The 14772-nt window shown below is 37.1% G+C and overlaps 1 protein-coding gene across 8 annotated transcripts in view; it reads left to right on the forward strand.

The window, feature by feature from the left end:
* CSRNP3 (cysteine and serine rich nuclear protein 3) overlaps window positions 1-14772 on the forward strand; it is a 109093-nt gene that overhangs the window by 91809 nt on the left and 2512 nt on the right. For all 8 annotated transcript variants that reach the window (XM_072874408.1, XM_072874409.1, XM_072874407.1 and 5 more), the window contains 3 exons: window positions 1459-1718; window positions 8797-9093; window positions 10630-12078. In XM_072874408.1, coding sequence (XP_072730509.1) covers window positions 1459-1718; window positions 8797-9093; window positions 10630-11673 — 1601 coding nt within the window. In that variant the 3' untranslated portion in view covers window positions 11674-12078. The remainder of the gene's footprint in view (window positions 1-1458; window positions 1719-8796; window positions 9094-10629; window positions 12079-14772) is intronic.

A 14772-nucleotide genomic window follows, 5' to 3' on the forward strand; every position in this document is an offset into this window, starting at 1 on the left:
TAGATTATGCTATTTTTTGGACTGAGTTACTTCTGTAAAAGTTTGGGGTTTTTACATGTGTGCTGATTAACGTTTCACTACATAATAATATGAGGGAATGAACTGTGTTTTAACTGTGACAATAACCCAGGCCTGTTACGAAACTGAGGCTGAAGGCCAAGTGCTTCCAATCTCTAGCGACGGTGGTTTTAGATTAGCAGTGTACATCATGATGCTCTTACTGCTTTTATAGGATGGTTCCAAGTCTTTCAAGAATGGTCAGGCACCTTTAAATAATTTTACTGCCTGAATTCTGGCAGTTAGGTGTCTCGTTCACACCTGCCCAATTGTTGCCTGTAAACTGCAAAGCAATGACTTCTTATCTACATCCTCAACATCCTGTTGCCGTTTTGCAATAAATCAAATAAATCAGGCTGTTCACCTTAAAAATCAAGGAGTGTCTCTTATCTTTCTCTAACGTTTGTGTCTTTTTTTTTCTCTGAAGGCTCACCACTGTTACCAGTGAGAAACAATAGATCAGTATCGTTGGAAGGAGTTACTAAATGCCTGTAGAAAAAAGAATAAGATTTAACAGTTAAAATTTGGCATTTGTTTTTAAACAAATCCATTTAATATGATATTGCGTATGTGTATCAGAAAAACTGAGCACAAGTGTGAGGGGAATCAGAAAAGAATTAGGAAAGACTAGATTTAATTTTTTGTCAAAATTCTACACATTAGAATATATATATACACACATGCGCATGTGTTCAGTGGATGGCAGCAGAAAGAAGGATGGAGGTAAAGAAAAAGGAAGTGGTTCTGATTGTTAATCAGCATTATTGCTATGTTATTCTGTGATGATGATGATATGAATTTCTGAGACAGTCTGAACATATTGCCTTTATAGTTTTCCTAACACTAATTTCTCACATTTTAGATTTTAAGAGAAAGGACTCTTTTCTGCCAATGTGATCCAGTGCTTTAAAGATGTAGTTAGAGATCTCTACAGCTAAGCCGTGCTGACAGAATAGTAACGGTGTATATAGGCCTGTGAGAGACATGGGTCTGCTGTTCTCACTGCTGTCATATGCAATGTTGTTTTGTTTGCAGGGTTTTGAAGAGGAGCAAGTCAGTGGATCACTGTCTTTGAGGTGACACTGTGAAAGAAGTTGCTTTTGCTGGGATTTATTTGCTTCCTTGGTAAAAGGATAAAACATTTTTATAATGCTATGGGAAAACACAACTGTCCTGGCCAAGAATTTATCTTCTAAAGTAGACAATAGTGTTCATGATTGTGGCGGTTTGTAGTGGCTTCTAGGTTTGCATATACGGTAAATATATCTAATGTTATCTCCTCATTTAGACTGCACACCTCTGAACTTTAGTGTGTTGTTAAGGTAGATAGAACTACACAAGTGACGAATTTGCTGTATGACTGCAAGTTATCATTCATACTGTAATCTGCATCTGTTCTAGCTTCTTCCATCCTGAAGAGAGAGAAGCGGAAGAGAACAAAAAATGTCCATTTTAACTGTGTTACTGTGTATTACTTCACGAGAAGGCAAGGCTTCACCAGTGTTCCCAGCCAAGGGGGAAGCACACTGGGAATGTCTACGCGCCACAACAGTGTGCGCCAATACACACTTGGAGAGTTTGCGATGGAACAGGAGAGGCTTCACCGAGAGATGTTAAGAGAGCATCTAAGGGAGGAGAAACTCAATTCTCTAAAATTAAAGGTAAAAATTATTCAAGACTTTGATCCCTGCCTTATTTATTTAAATGAGCAGTGTCAGAGCTATATGGGCCCAATGTGTGTGTTTTAAACAAAACCATTTCCTTTCTATCATTCCATTTCCAATCGAAACAATGCCTTTTTTTTTTTTTTTTTTTAAATTTTACTGAAGAACATCTTTTTGTTTGATATTACTGAGTGCTGCTGTAGCTCTTTTTGATGTGTACCTCAAAGTGCTTTACAGGGAGGTTGTTGTTTACGCTCTGTTTTCTACAGAGAGGAAAACAAAGGCAGGGGGTGGTGGAAGTTAGCTTTGAACAGGGTGTCCAGCAGAAGTCTGAAAGTGCCAGGAAGAGAATGAGTCTTCTGAGCCCTTGTACAGTGCCCTGTTAGACAAGGGAATGGTAACATCCTAAGTACAGAAAGTGAAACAGCTTATTTTCTTGGCCAACTTGAGCGAATTTGGCAAAAAGTAAGAAACAGTAATACTAAAAATATTTTCTTTTTTCAGTGTACCAATTTCTACAATAGAGTGTGTTTAATATTTCACCAAAGGCTGTCTGTGTTAAAGAAGAAATGTGTCAGACAAATTAACTGGCTCTATCAGTTTAGTTAGTCAGAACAAATCTTGGGTACAGTTTTGAAGGTGTTGTCTTAAATATAGCATAGGAGAGGAAGGAAACTGTGTACTTGAGTAGAGGAGAATAGAGAAGGGGGTTGTGTTCTTGGAAGTGTCCCTTCTGCCTCTTTAAAACTGGTGGCAAAACTTCTGGGTTTGTTATGTTTTTGTAGTGGATGAAACATTTCCTGTATAATGGCTTGTGTTAGATGTATTTCGGGCTCTTTTTCAGATCAGTTCTGTAATTAAAAGTGAACAATATTTAGAATTGTAACCGAACTGCTGTGCTCCATAGCCCCTTCTTTCGTGATATTCTGTTTCAGATGCTACTACAGTTGTCCGGAGCAAACTGGCACCCTCCAAGTTTAAGAAATGCCTTTCAGCATTTTTCCCATAGAAAGAACTATGTTCATGAGTTCTATGTCTGAACTCCTGAAGAAGTGTATATGACCCTTATTATTGTAATTACTTTTTTCAGTCTCCCAATTGTTCTTTACTTGAATAGCTAAATAGATTCATAAAACTTGAACTGTCATAATGAAAACAAACGAACATAAAACCACTAAGGACGAAGGCAAATTAAAGACAGATATTTGGACAGGTTTGAAACCAAAGGCTAGAGTGTTAGTAACTTGTCACTGGACAGACATTATACCTCTAAACATCTCGCATCACAGGATCTTCAGAGCATCAAGTGTGAATTGAGCTGTGTCAGTGTAACCAATGACTCTGTGTAGATCCCTTGGCTGACTTCCAGGAATCAGCTCAAAGAGAGGAGTCCCCAGAGGAGTGAGTAAAGAATAGTAAGGCATGCAAATATTTTACTTTTCCTTTTCTTTTTATAGCTAGAAAGTAAATCAAGAAAAATCACAGATCCTATTTACCTCTAAAGATTGGATGAGGCCTTTTAGCCTTCATCTGTATGGAGTAGAGCTTGGCTCTTTGTGCTTTCATATTTCTCCTCATGGCTGGAATGGATCTTTCTTCATTAACTTGCTTCACTCCAGCCCACTCGTTTTTTGAGATGTAGACTTTACTTTCTGCTCCTCTTCCAAATAGGTGTTCTTCCATCTCCCCAGTCACTTGAGTGGATGATAATCTTTACTGTGACTGTTAAGTTCCTGCAAAATCTCTTCATAAGTATTCAGTGAATAATGAAAGCCCGATTTGCATTCCTTCCTCTGTCCTAATTTTAATTGTTTCCTTTAACCAAATAAAAAAGTCCTTTTCCTTGCACTTAATTCAGCAGTGGTGAGATTCTTTCTTCATTGATCCTCAGCAGTTGATGTGGGAATAGTTCACTAGCATGTTCTGAGACTGGTAAGCTGACTCCAAAGTTTCAGTTAAAATATTAAGAAATTGTGGTTAGGTCTTTAGAATCCTGAGAGTGGCTTAGAAATGGTAACATCTTACTAGTGTAAAATCCTTTACTAGAGTGACATATTTCTCTTCACTCTAGAGCATATATAAAAACATAGGGAACAGAAAACTTCCTTTTTGAACTAGTCCATTAAACTCAGCTCACTTGCATCCCTGGTTATACACTTGGGGTAAAAAGAATAATAAACACCCCAGCTTTCCTCCCAAAAGCAAATCCAGGACTCACTGAATTATAGTGAAGAGTCACTGTAAGGCACTGAGCGTGTTTTATTTGATTAAGCCAACTGGGCCTTGCTGGTTTCCCATTATAGGGATGGAAGAGCTGCTTGGTCATTCACATGGTTTCTAAATGAATACAAAAAGGAAACGCTGTAGAGTTCTAAGGTGACAATGTCCGTGACTATGATCTTCAATGAAAATGTATTAATTGGGATTTTCATCTAAATTACTGTACATCTGCACAGAAAAATGAAGAAAATGAGAAAATGCAGTAGGGCAAAGTTTGCTCAAAAAGGTTATTCTGTTTGAAAACGGTTATGCAAACAGAAAGTAACATTTTCAGTGTGTTTTTTAATTTCAGTTTCCCTGGTTTTTTAATTTTTTGCATTGGATTAAAGTATGCAAGCCTGTAGGTAGAAAGTATTCTGTCTTGTAGAATTTGTTAAAAAAAAAAAAAAAAGAAATACAGGAATATATTGGAATTGAGTCTCCATAATATTAGGTACTGTTTATTATTTTACTCGCTAAAAGTGAGGACCCAATAAGAAACTTCTTTTAATTAAAAGCAGATAAAGACTTTAAAATCATCTTCAAGTCACTGTAGCCATGTAGCACCAGCACTTTGGTGTGAGCACAGCTGACAGTGGCATAAACACTTGTTAGCAGCAGAGTGTGAAAATTCTAATGGCAATCTGGACATAAAAGCCATCTTGTCAAGATGAAAGGTACAAGGTAGGCTTTACTTTAATACGTTGTCATTTGAGAAAACATTATGAGTAAGCACATTAAATTAGCTGGAAGAGTCCTTATTGCTTACTCATAATGTCTCCTCAAGTTAAGATCTATGAAAATGATTAGCATGACCCTAGTCATGTTAAGGCTCCTGGGTCTGTGGACACAGTTGGTTTCCTTTATGGGAAATTGTAAGGAATAATTTCCAGCTAGGGCAGGCAGAGGTGTCCTAAATTTCTCATATTTTACAGAGTTGAAGTGAATTTCACCCAAAGGCTTCACACATTCATTGGCCCTTGCCTTGTTCTGTTGTTATGACATTAACCTTTAGCTTTATGAGAGGAATTTTACCCATCTACATATCAAGTCTAATTCAGATGAGCAATATTATGACAATCAAGAGAACTTAATGTTCCCCTGCCGTTCTGTATTGGAAAATGTATTTGATGGTTCTTGATAATCTTCCTCCCTCTGTAGTTACTCAATTACTTGTTTGAGAAATGTTCAAATCTCTCATTTTATTAATTCATTTGTTCTTTGTGTGACAAAATTGCGAAAAAAATCAGAGGAGACAACAAGGAAGTCGTGCACCAAAGGAGTCGGGAGCTAAGGTGCTTTGAAATGGCAAACTGCTGTCTAATCCCACTTGATGCCCAGGCTTTTGAATTTACAGCCTGCTGGATGCATACAGTATTCAGCACGTGACTGCAGTCCATTCCTTAATGCTCTACCGCTGTGTAGCAAAGCAGCTAGGATTTGCAGGAGGAGGAGGAGAAACACATGACAGGTTCTATAGGTGCTTGTGTAAGCTGAGCAGGTACAGCATTCACCTCATGGGTAAGAGCCCTGAAACTTAATTTTTATTAAATAGTAATTGAATAAATTACTAAAATGATTGCAGAAGCAGGGATTAGAATTCTTCCCTTTCCCCAGTTTCAAACTTAAATTCTCATAGGCAATTAACAGTGATCTGCTCAAGCAGTGGTTTGAGGCCTGTGTATTTAAAACTAGAGAAATCAGAATTCTTAGGTAGGTCATTCTCATATGACATTAAAAAAAAAGAAAGCAAAGAAACATAAATACACTGTACTTACTTAGTTGTACCTAGCTAACAAAAAATGAAAACTATAAAAAAAATCAAGGTTGCCATTCTGGATTTGAACATTCAGGCTGAGTTGCATCTACAGTGGAGTATTCCCTCCCACTGGCTTCAGACAGCTGATTCAAGATGCATTTAATTACTCTGTGGATTTACCTGTCTCTCACCGTAGATTATACAGAAACAGGATGACTTCTAGTGTTGTCTCTCCTACCTTACTGAACCTAATATGTTGAAATACCTGGTGTAAGTAATCTCTCCATTGCCCCAAGGCCAGGTAGAGCTGATTAAAGAGCTATTACCCCCTTTTCCTAGCCACTGTAAAGTGAATAATAGAAAATAGAGTGAGAAAACAATCTGAAGGAAGTTTGAGAGGACATTTTGAAAATGCCTGCATGTAAGATGAAGAAAGAGCTGGAAGTGTATGCACATAAAGGGATTTGAATGTTACAGGGATAACAGACATGGTAAATAAACTGAAACATGAAATACAATGAAGGCACTAAACTCCAAAGGCTGCAGTTACAGAGAAAGATAGAGAACACATTGAAAAGAGAAGGAAACAATAATGCCTCTGAAGCAGAGCTGTGGAAGTGGCAGAACACCTCTGCATGAACTAAATATGGTGCTGAATTGCTAAGAAGGGATGATTACTGATCTCGGGAGAATTTTTCTTTGTGCAATGTAAATGCGTACACATGCACTGTATGTAAGGACTACCAGTCATGACACTGAGACTCTTCTCCTTCAAAGGGAAGAGTATTGCTTTTAACCTGACTTTACAAGTCAGGAGTAATCAGGGATTTTTTTTCTGTGATTGTCTTACACAGTTGTTACAGACACAAAACTGCAATTACAACAAAGAGTAAGCAGTCAGTAGTTTGGTGTCGAGTAATTCAATAATGCCATAAATGACAGTTACAATCCAAAAGATTGTGGAAAGGACAAACTGTTAATATAAATGGGAAAACGAAACAGTTGGGAATATAATAAAAGCAGAAAGAGTGGCATGAGTAAGATTCAGGACTGCTTTCTTACACATAAGAAGCATAGCTAGCTGGAGGCGACAGGATTTAGTAGCAGAAAAAAAGGGGAGTTACCTTTACAGTGATAATTGTTAAATGTCTAAACATTGAATGCACAAGAAACAGGCAACGGTAGTTAGGACTTCAGTATTTCATCTGTACGTAAAACTGGTATCTAAAAATTTATTTGGGATAACAGGCCAAGCTGAAATTTTCTGCAAGTAAATAAGGCAAAACAGAGAAAGGATTTGAATGGCTATTTTTCGATAGGTAAGAAACATTCAAACTACATTCACTGGGGGGCATTTTTCGGAGGTCGTGGTGATGCCCATGATGAAACTGTTAATGCAAATGAGACTTGCGACTTCTCCGGTGTATAATTATCACATAGTTGCACCATGTCTAATTTACAAAAGTATGAGACCAGGTGCTTGGCTAGCATAAATCAGCACCCTCATCAATTGAGAACATTACATAGAGCAGGGTGAACATTGGGAATCTTTTGTTTGTTTGTTTTTCCATTTTAGGCAAAATTATTTCATACAACAATAACACAAGAAAAAGGATTTATTATTTTACAAAATAAATCCTGTAACTGCACTTGCTTCATGTTTGCTATGTAGTACGATGCTCAATCTGAGTAACTTGAGATTGAGAAAATACAATTTTTGTAGTGAGTGTCATAATCTCTCTGAACTTTTTTTAACATTTTATATTCTTTTGATTCTCAGGCAATTTGCTCTGTAGAAGAACTTTTCTAAACCCTGTAGTTGTGTCATCTGGCAGATACAACCAGTGAGCTTTACCATGGATGGGAAAATTAACCTTCCTTCAATGCAGTAATTTTTTTTTTCTTTTCTCCTTGAATATATACACCCCTTTCTATATGAGATGAGTTACAAGAGTGTGGTACAGAAGTGTGCTATCTTATGAAAGTGGCACTGGATGTTTGTGCTTGATGCTCGTGGCCATTTAATTTTGAAACGATTTTTGAAAGGTTTGAGAGCTAGGCTATACAGAGGTAATAATATGGTGCCAGGATACTTGTATCTATAGGGGCTCAAAAATTCATATCCCTAGGAAAGGAGCACGAATCCTCTAAAAACCTTTCTCAAGATCTTCTGCAAGAGGTTAACAACTTACTTCCTTTTTTTCTAAGTTTATTCATTCATTAACTACCTACTGATAATCCGGACTGGTTAGTGAAGTACTAAAATGTATGACAACACAAAGCTAAAGAGGTTATTTTCAGGATCAAAGAGGACTAGAGGGAACTTCAGAAGAGCTATATGCATCAGCGCTGTGAAATACATTGCAAATAAACTTGAAGTAATGCAGGTAGAAAGGGGCAAAAATTAGGTGACTTCCAGGCTTAAAATTGTCAACTCAAGAAGCAAATATAGGCACCTGCCCAAACGATTAAGTGGAAATACTGCTTTGTGACCTCAGCTCTACAAACAGCAAACAACTTGTCACGCTAAAGAGGAACATGATAGCAAATAGTACAGAAAATACACCATTTTACAAATCTGTGATTCATCGTAATCTGAAACAGTGTTGGTTGTATAATTACTATCTCAAAAGGGATATTGAGGAATTTAGGAGAGCCCAGAGACAGGAAGTAGAATCAATTAAGGGCTCAAAAATTATCTTATGAAACAATATAGAAAAGACTAGATTTTTAGAAAGGCATGCGCTCTGGCAAACAATGACAAAGGACATAAAGAACAGATAAGAAATTAGAAATTTAGAAAAAAAATTAGCTTCATGGCAAACATGAAACTAAAAATGTGTATTATTTCATTCACATGTTACATGTGAAAGAACTGCCTTTTCACCCCATCTGTAATCACATTCTGGAACTTACCAGCAGTCATGCAGCATTTTTACATACAGCTTTCCACATTCACAAGGCATTACACATATTTACATCTATGACACCTATATATATATATATATATGTGTGTGAGTATAGTTTAAGGACTTTGTTAATTGTTCTATGCAACAGATGACAAAGAATGGTACAGTGGAATCTGAAGAAGCTAATACGCTGACACTGGATGACATTTCTGATGATGATATTGATCTAGACAACACTGAAGTAGACGAGTACTTCTTTCTACAACCCCTGCCGACAAAAAAGCGAAGGGCATTGCTGCGAGCTTCTGGAGTGAAGAAGATTGATGTGGAAGAAAAACACGAGCTGCGGGCCATCCGCCTGTCCAGAGAGGATTGTGGCTGTGACTGCCGTGTGTTCTGTGATCCAGAAACATGCACTTGCAGTCTTGCAGGCATAAAATGTCAGGTAAATGTCTATATTATTGTCGTTATTTAACTATCAAGGGGAGGGGGAGGTGTGTGTGTGTGTGCACACACGCATGTACATTTTGTTGTTGAAGTTATAACTACTGGAAATTAATTAAGTTAATTATTAAACGATAACACTTGCAGATCTCAAACCAAGATTTTTAAGGCCCAGATTTAAGAGTCTATAGTGTGCAATACAAACAGTCTCCTTAAACATCTTTATTATATGATTGGTTTAGGCATATACATTGTTTAGGGTTTTTGTTGTTGTTCTTATACAAATATTCTGCTCCTCATATTCCTCTTTGGTCTTTATGTAAATATGCAGATGCAGACAACAGAAGAATCAGTAGCCTGCAGATTTCAGAAGGGATATTACCTTTTATTTTAGAGACAATTCATATAGTGTCCAAATGTGAAGTATAGTCCAAACGCAGTGAGAAATTATAAATGAAACTCTGTGGTACCGTCCTTTATTTAATATGCATGATACTTAAAATGCATGCATGATGAATTTGCATGTAGGTAATAAAAAATACATCTGCTAATATAGCAGGTAGTTTTTCCTCTGCAGACTGAAAAGGTATTTCGTATTACACATTTACATAGTGTCCTGTGTACAGCTGTAAATGTCCCAAAGTGTTTCCTAAAAGAGGTTTCCACTAATTCTCCTGAGTCGCTATTACGCAGCTGAGTTGATTTCTTCCTGAATGCATTTTTCATCATTTCTTAAATCCAAGCTAAACTTTCTCTGCTATTCTAAATAATATATTCCCTTTGCTGTTCCTGTTTTCATCTTCACATGTGGGGAAGATGTACTAGATTGTGTTATATGGTTTTCCTCTGCATCGTATTTGATGTTTAGGTGTTGCAGTGTAGGTGAAAATCATAGACCTTAAGCTATCTAATTGAACTATCCAACTTGTGGACTCAGTCACATTTTTAGAAATTTAAGATGGCTATTATTAGACATATAAGTTCTGCCCACAGCCTGTTGAGCTTGCAATATTGCACCTACAGTTGACTGGAATATCTTTTAAAATGTACTTGAGTTTTTATTCCTACTTTCTGTGGTCAGGTGTCCCCGTTGGCAACTTCATAAAGGTTTTTATATATAATTCATTTTGTTTCAATAGGTTTCTAGTTTCCATGATTTTTATCAAATTTTAAGACTCTTTCTGGTAATGCTTTTGCCTGGATTTGAGCACAACATGATGCAAAGCTGTAGCAGATCCATAAAGAGCAAAACTACCTATTTTTTTGCTCCACTGTGTAATGCTTTCACTTATGGAACAGAAATATATTTTTCCTATTCTGCGACATTGTTGTATGTATGGGTCCCTTACTGTTCCTATCAGTAGAGCTAAATTCCAGGGCTAACCCTCTGAATTATTGATAGCTTTGACTATTCTTACAAGTACTTCTCAAGGTGAATCCCACTTCACTAATTGTATTTCTAGAGGCTGTCTAGGTTCTGTCATTATCACCAGGCTTATGCTATGTATTGTTAATCTGTATTCTTTTTTTTTAAAAGGTGGATCGTATGTCTTTTCCATGCGGTTGCACTAAAGAAGGGTGTAGCAATACAGCAGGTAGAATTGAATTTAATCCTATCCGTGTACGGACTCACTTTTTGCACACAATAATGAAACTTGAATTGGAGAAAAATAGAGAGCAGCAAGTTCCGGCACTAAATGGCTGCCACAGTGAGATAAGTGCCCACACTAGTTCTATGAGTCCAGGACCCCATCCGGTTGAATATTCAATTGCAGAAAATTTTGAGATTGAAACTGAACCTCCGGCTGCAGTTATGCATTCTCAGTCAGCCGAGGACTTGGACTGCCCAGGGGAAGAGGAGGAAGAGGAAGATGGGAGTAGCTTTTGTAGTGGAGTAACAGATTCTAGCACACAGAGTTTAGCCCCTAGTGAATCAGATGATGATGAAGAGGAAGAGGAAGATGAGGAGGAAGATGAGGAGGAAGAAAAAGCAGATGATTTTGTAGAAAGCATGGGCTCCCATGCTGATATGGTGCCTCTTCCTTCTGTCCTTTGCTACTCTGATGGAACTGCTGTGCATGAAAACCACTCTAAAAATGCCTCATACTATACTAACTCTTCAAATCTGTATTACCAAATAGAGAACCATGTTGCTGGCACTGCAAACCAGATTGGTGAGACTTACTCAGAAAGGGATGCTGTCAAGAACGGTAGTCTTTCTCTGGTGCCTTACAACATGACTTCAGAACAGTTTGTTGACTACACGCGGCAATCAGAGGAAACTTTCAGCAGCCCTCATTACCCTTCTGCAAACCCCTCAGTGATTGTTTGCTGCTCATCTTCTGAAGGTGATAGCAGTGCTCCATGTAACAGTTTATACACTGAGCACAGGCCGAGTCACCCTCAAGTGGAATTTCACTCATACTTGAAAGGTCCTTCTCAAGATGGCTTTGTTTCCGCTTTGAATGGCGACAGTCGTGTACAAGAGCACGCTGCTGAGAATTCACTAAGCCTCCCAGAAAAGAGCAGACTGCACGAAGAGTGCATCAAATCACCAGTGGTAGAAACGGTACCTGTTTAATATTAAAATTATTCTAGGACTGACTTCCTGTATTAAAATGCACTCACATTGGATTTCCTAGAATCTTACTTTTTTAAGAGGTAGACAACACTTGGACTGTAATCAATGTTCCAGACACATTTTGTTTTCTCAAGCTACACTGGCAGTGGTATTGCACAAAAACAGTTCATGTAAAGATTTAAATAAAAAGAATCAAACTGTCTTTTGATAAAAATAAAACACGTAAGTAAAAAACACACCCACCATATTTCAAAGTAGCCTACCTATCGACATATGTGAAACCTGCCAAGCTATCTGAATCAAAGCTTCGTGTTTTTGATTGTCGGGCCTGTGCAAGATCGTTAAAAATGATACTTTGAAATAATCATGTTTAGAGTCCTAATTTTCAACATATCTGAAAAGATGGTAAGTTTAATGTAAAAGTAACTACTGTACAAAAAAGTTTTAATTGTTCTGTACTGTATGTATTTTATTTATGGTAGTTTAGTACTCATGTTTTGATAAACATGAACAGCATGTTCATTTGAGCAGAAGATCCATAGCTGGTTACAAAGAGCATGTCCACTTTTCGTCTGGAGTACCATGTATTCTTTTTTTTTTTTTTTTTTAATACCATTTCTGGTAAATTATCTTGAAACGCATTTTAGACTGTACTATTTTCTCTTTTACTGTTCTTGACAAACAGAAGAGTCAGAAATGGGGCATTAACATCTTCCAGAAAGGTGAAAGGTAGACAATCCTCCATTAAAACTGAGTGGCATTCCAGAACTAGTACCCCCTCCCCAAAGAAAATTGAGCTTGTATATATAATGGCAAAGCAGTAGCTTAAGCTTGCACAGCACCTTTTAGCCCAACAAACATTCAGATACTTACGCACTTTAGTGCCGTTTTGCAGTACTGTATTAACTGCGGGAACTGTGAACTATTTTGGAGAAGTGCCATAGCTCCAGACTCTGAGGCGTATGTAGGATCTTAAAATTCATTGTAACAAAACCTGTGTGGTTTTCCCAAGCCAGTTTACGAATATGTCAGTAGGTAATTTATAAAAGCAGAGTCTTGCTGATGAAAGTTTAAATGAAGCATGGAAAAAAATGTGGAAGTGTCTAGATTTCCTAAATATTTAACAGTTTTTATGAAATACAACACTGGCTTTTGTGGACTTCTGATTGTACCTCAAATTTACAGAGTCATTTGGTCTAATTAGGAACCAGTAGATTTAGTGAGGAAACATAGCTTCAGAAATTTTCTATCTGCTAAACTTTGCAAGCAAAATAGCACGTGCATCATGTGGATATCCGTTACCTTGTACTCCATTTGCTTTTAAATGAAATGGGAATTAAAATACCTGCTGTATCTCAACCTTTAATTTATTAACCAACCTTGCTTTCTTCAGGAAAAGTATAGGAACCTGCTTTTCTCTACACTGATAATTCTGCACTGCCTTATTTTGATTTCAAAATCTATTTTAACATTTTTGTTTTTCTAATACTGAAGTTTTATTATGCATCAAGTGGGTTGACGTGTAGACCTGTCTTGTTTGTCAAAATAAGGATCAGCATCTTAGTTTTTATCTGTGTCAAATCTAGATGGCTAACCGTATGCATGTAAACACAGTGTAAATTTTAGCTCTGTAACAGTGACTCTTCTGGTTAGAAACTCTTTAAAACATCATGTACAGTACTCCAGTAGAAAAACTGCCAGATTTAAAATATGCTTTTTAAAAAAATAAGCTGACTTAATTGTTTTTATATGAAATCTGGGCAAAGTGATTTCTCATTTTTATGCTAAATTAGCAAAATATTTTTACTCCATGTAGTAGCTGGAAAGGTTTTTTATTTACTTATTTCCACAAGAAGTCCTACATGTTTTATATGAACTGCATTGAAAAGTCCTAGTTCTCTAGGGACTGGATTCACCCTTGCAATGCATTCCATCTCCTGGGAAAGTGCGGTCATGTTGGTTATCTGGCTCAGCAGTTCCTTAGCCTCCATTCCTCTTAGGCACAGAACACTCTAGTCTCTTTCTCTAAAGGCTGAGTAGCCAGGTAAGCGCATGTATTCTTCACTTCCATATAGCAAATACCCATCTTTCTTTTTAGAGAGAAACATGTTAGTTCATAAAAAGTTCTGCATCTAAGAATAAGAATAATATTATTCAAGATATTCTATGGGCAAATGTAACAACGCTCTGTGTATATAGGCATCTTGCATTAACAGCAGGCCTAAATCTGGCACTCTTGCTCAACACCAGCACCAAAAGCACAAATCCCTTCTACTTGAGCTGGGACAGCAGCTGTGAATCAGTAGCAGCTTTTTAACCTCAGAGTGTGTTGGCTACTGGAGGATCATGCACACTTCACCAGGGTATTACTCTCAGGGGAAAGTTAAATGAAATATTTTGTTTCATTATTCACCCCGATACTGAGCAATAAGAAATTATTTTCTTGGCCCCTGTGCTTTCACACGAAAAATATCTTTAATAATATTAGCAAGCACAGTAAGCAATTAACTTTATAAAATACATCTCAGCTAGCTTTAAAATACTGAGATAACGGTTATTTAATATTTCCGTTGGCACAGGCTTCAGACCCCAGGCCTCCTCAATATTAGCATCTGTATAAACTTCTGAGTACTTAGGTGTGTACGTTCAATGCCATTGGGGCATCAGGGGTGAATATGGCTAAATTCTCTAAAGCTTGCAGCAAAGGATAATAAGCAGCGGCTTGTAATAGATAGGGTAGAGAAGGCAGTGACTATATAAAGAACTTGTGCTACACTATTTTCCCTTGCTTAAAGTAGCTAATTCCTGGGAGTCACAAAGTAAAATGTTGAAAATAAAGATTTATGTTGAAAAAATATTCTTAACTACCTGGTGATAATGTAGATAGAAATACCTTTCTTTTGATCCGATCTGATGTTTTGTGATCAAGATTTGATTGCAGGATGCAAAGTAAACAAATCTTGTTTAGTTCTTGCAACAAGTTACAAAGTCAAGTCTGTTTATAATTCATGGAGATTTCTGGGTAGCTATTTTTGGTTGATATTATTAGTATATAATATCAACAAGCCTTCTAACAGAGATAAACTCATACTGAGGGAA

This window comes from Ciconia boyciana, chromosome 10 (genome assembly GCF_034638445.1).
Source record: "Ciconia boyciana chromosome 10, ASM3463844v1, whole genome shotgun sequence".
Taxonomy (NCBI): Eukaryota; Metazoa; Chordata; class Aves; order Ciconiiformes; family Ciconiidae; genus Ciconia; species Ciconia boyciana.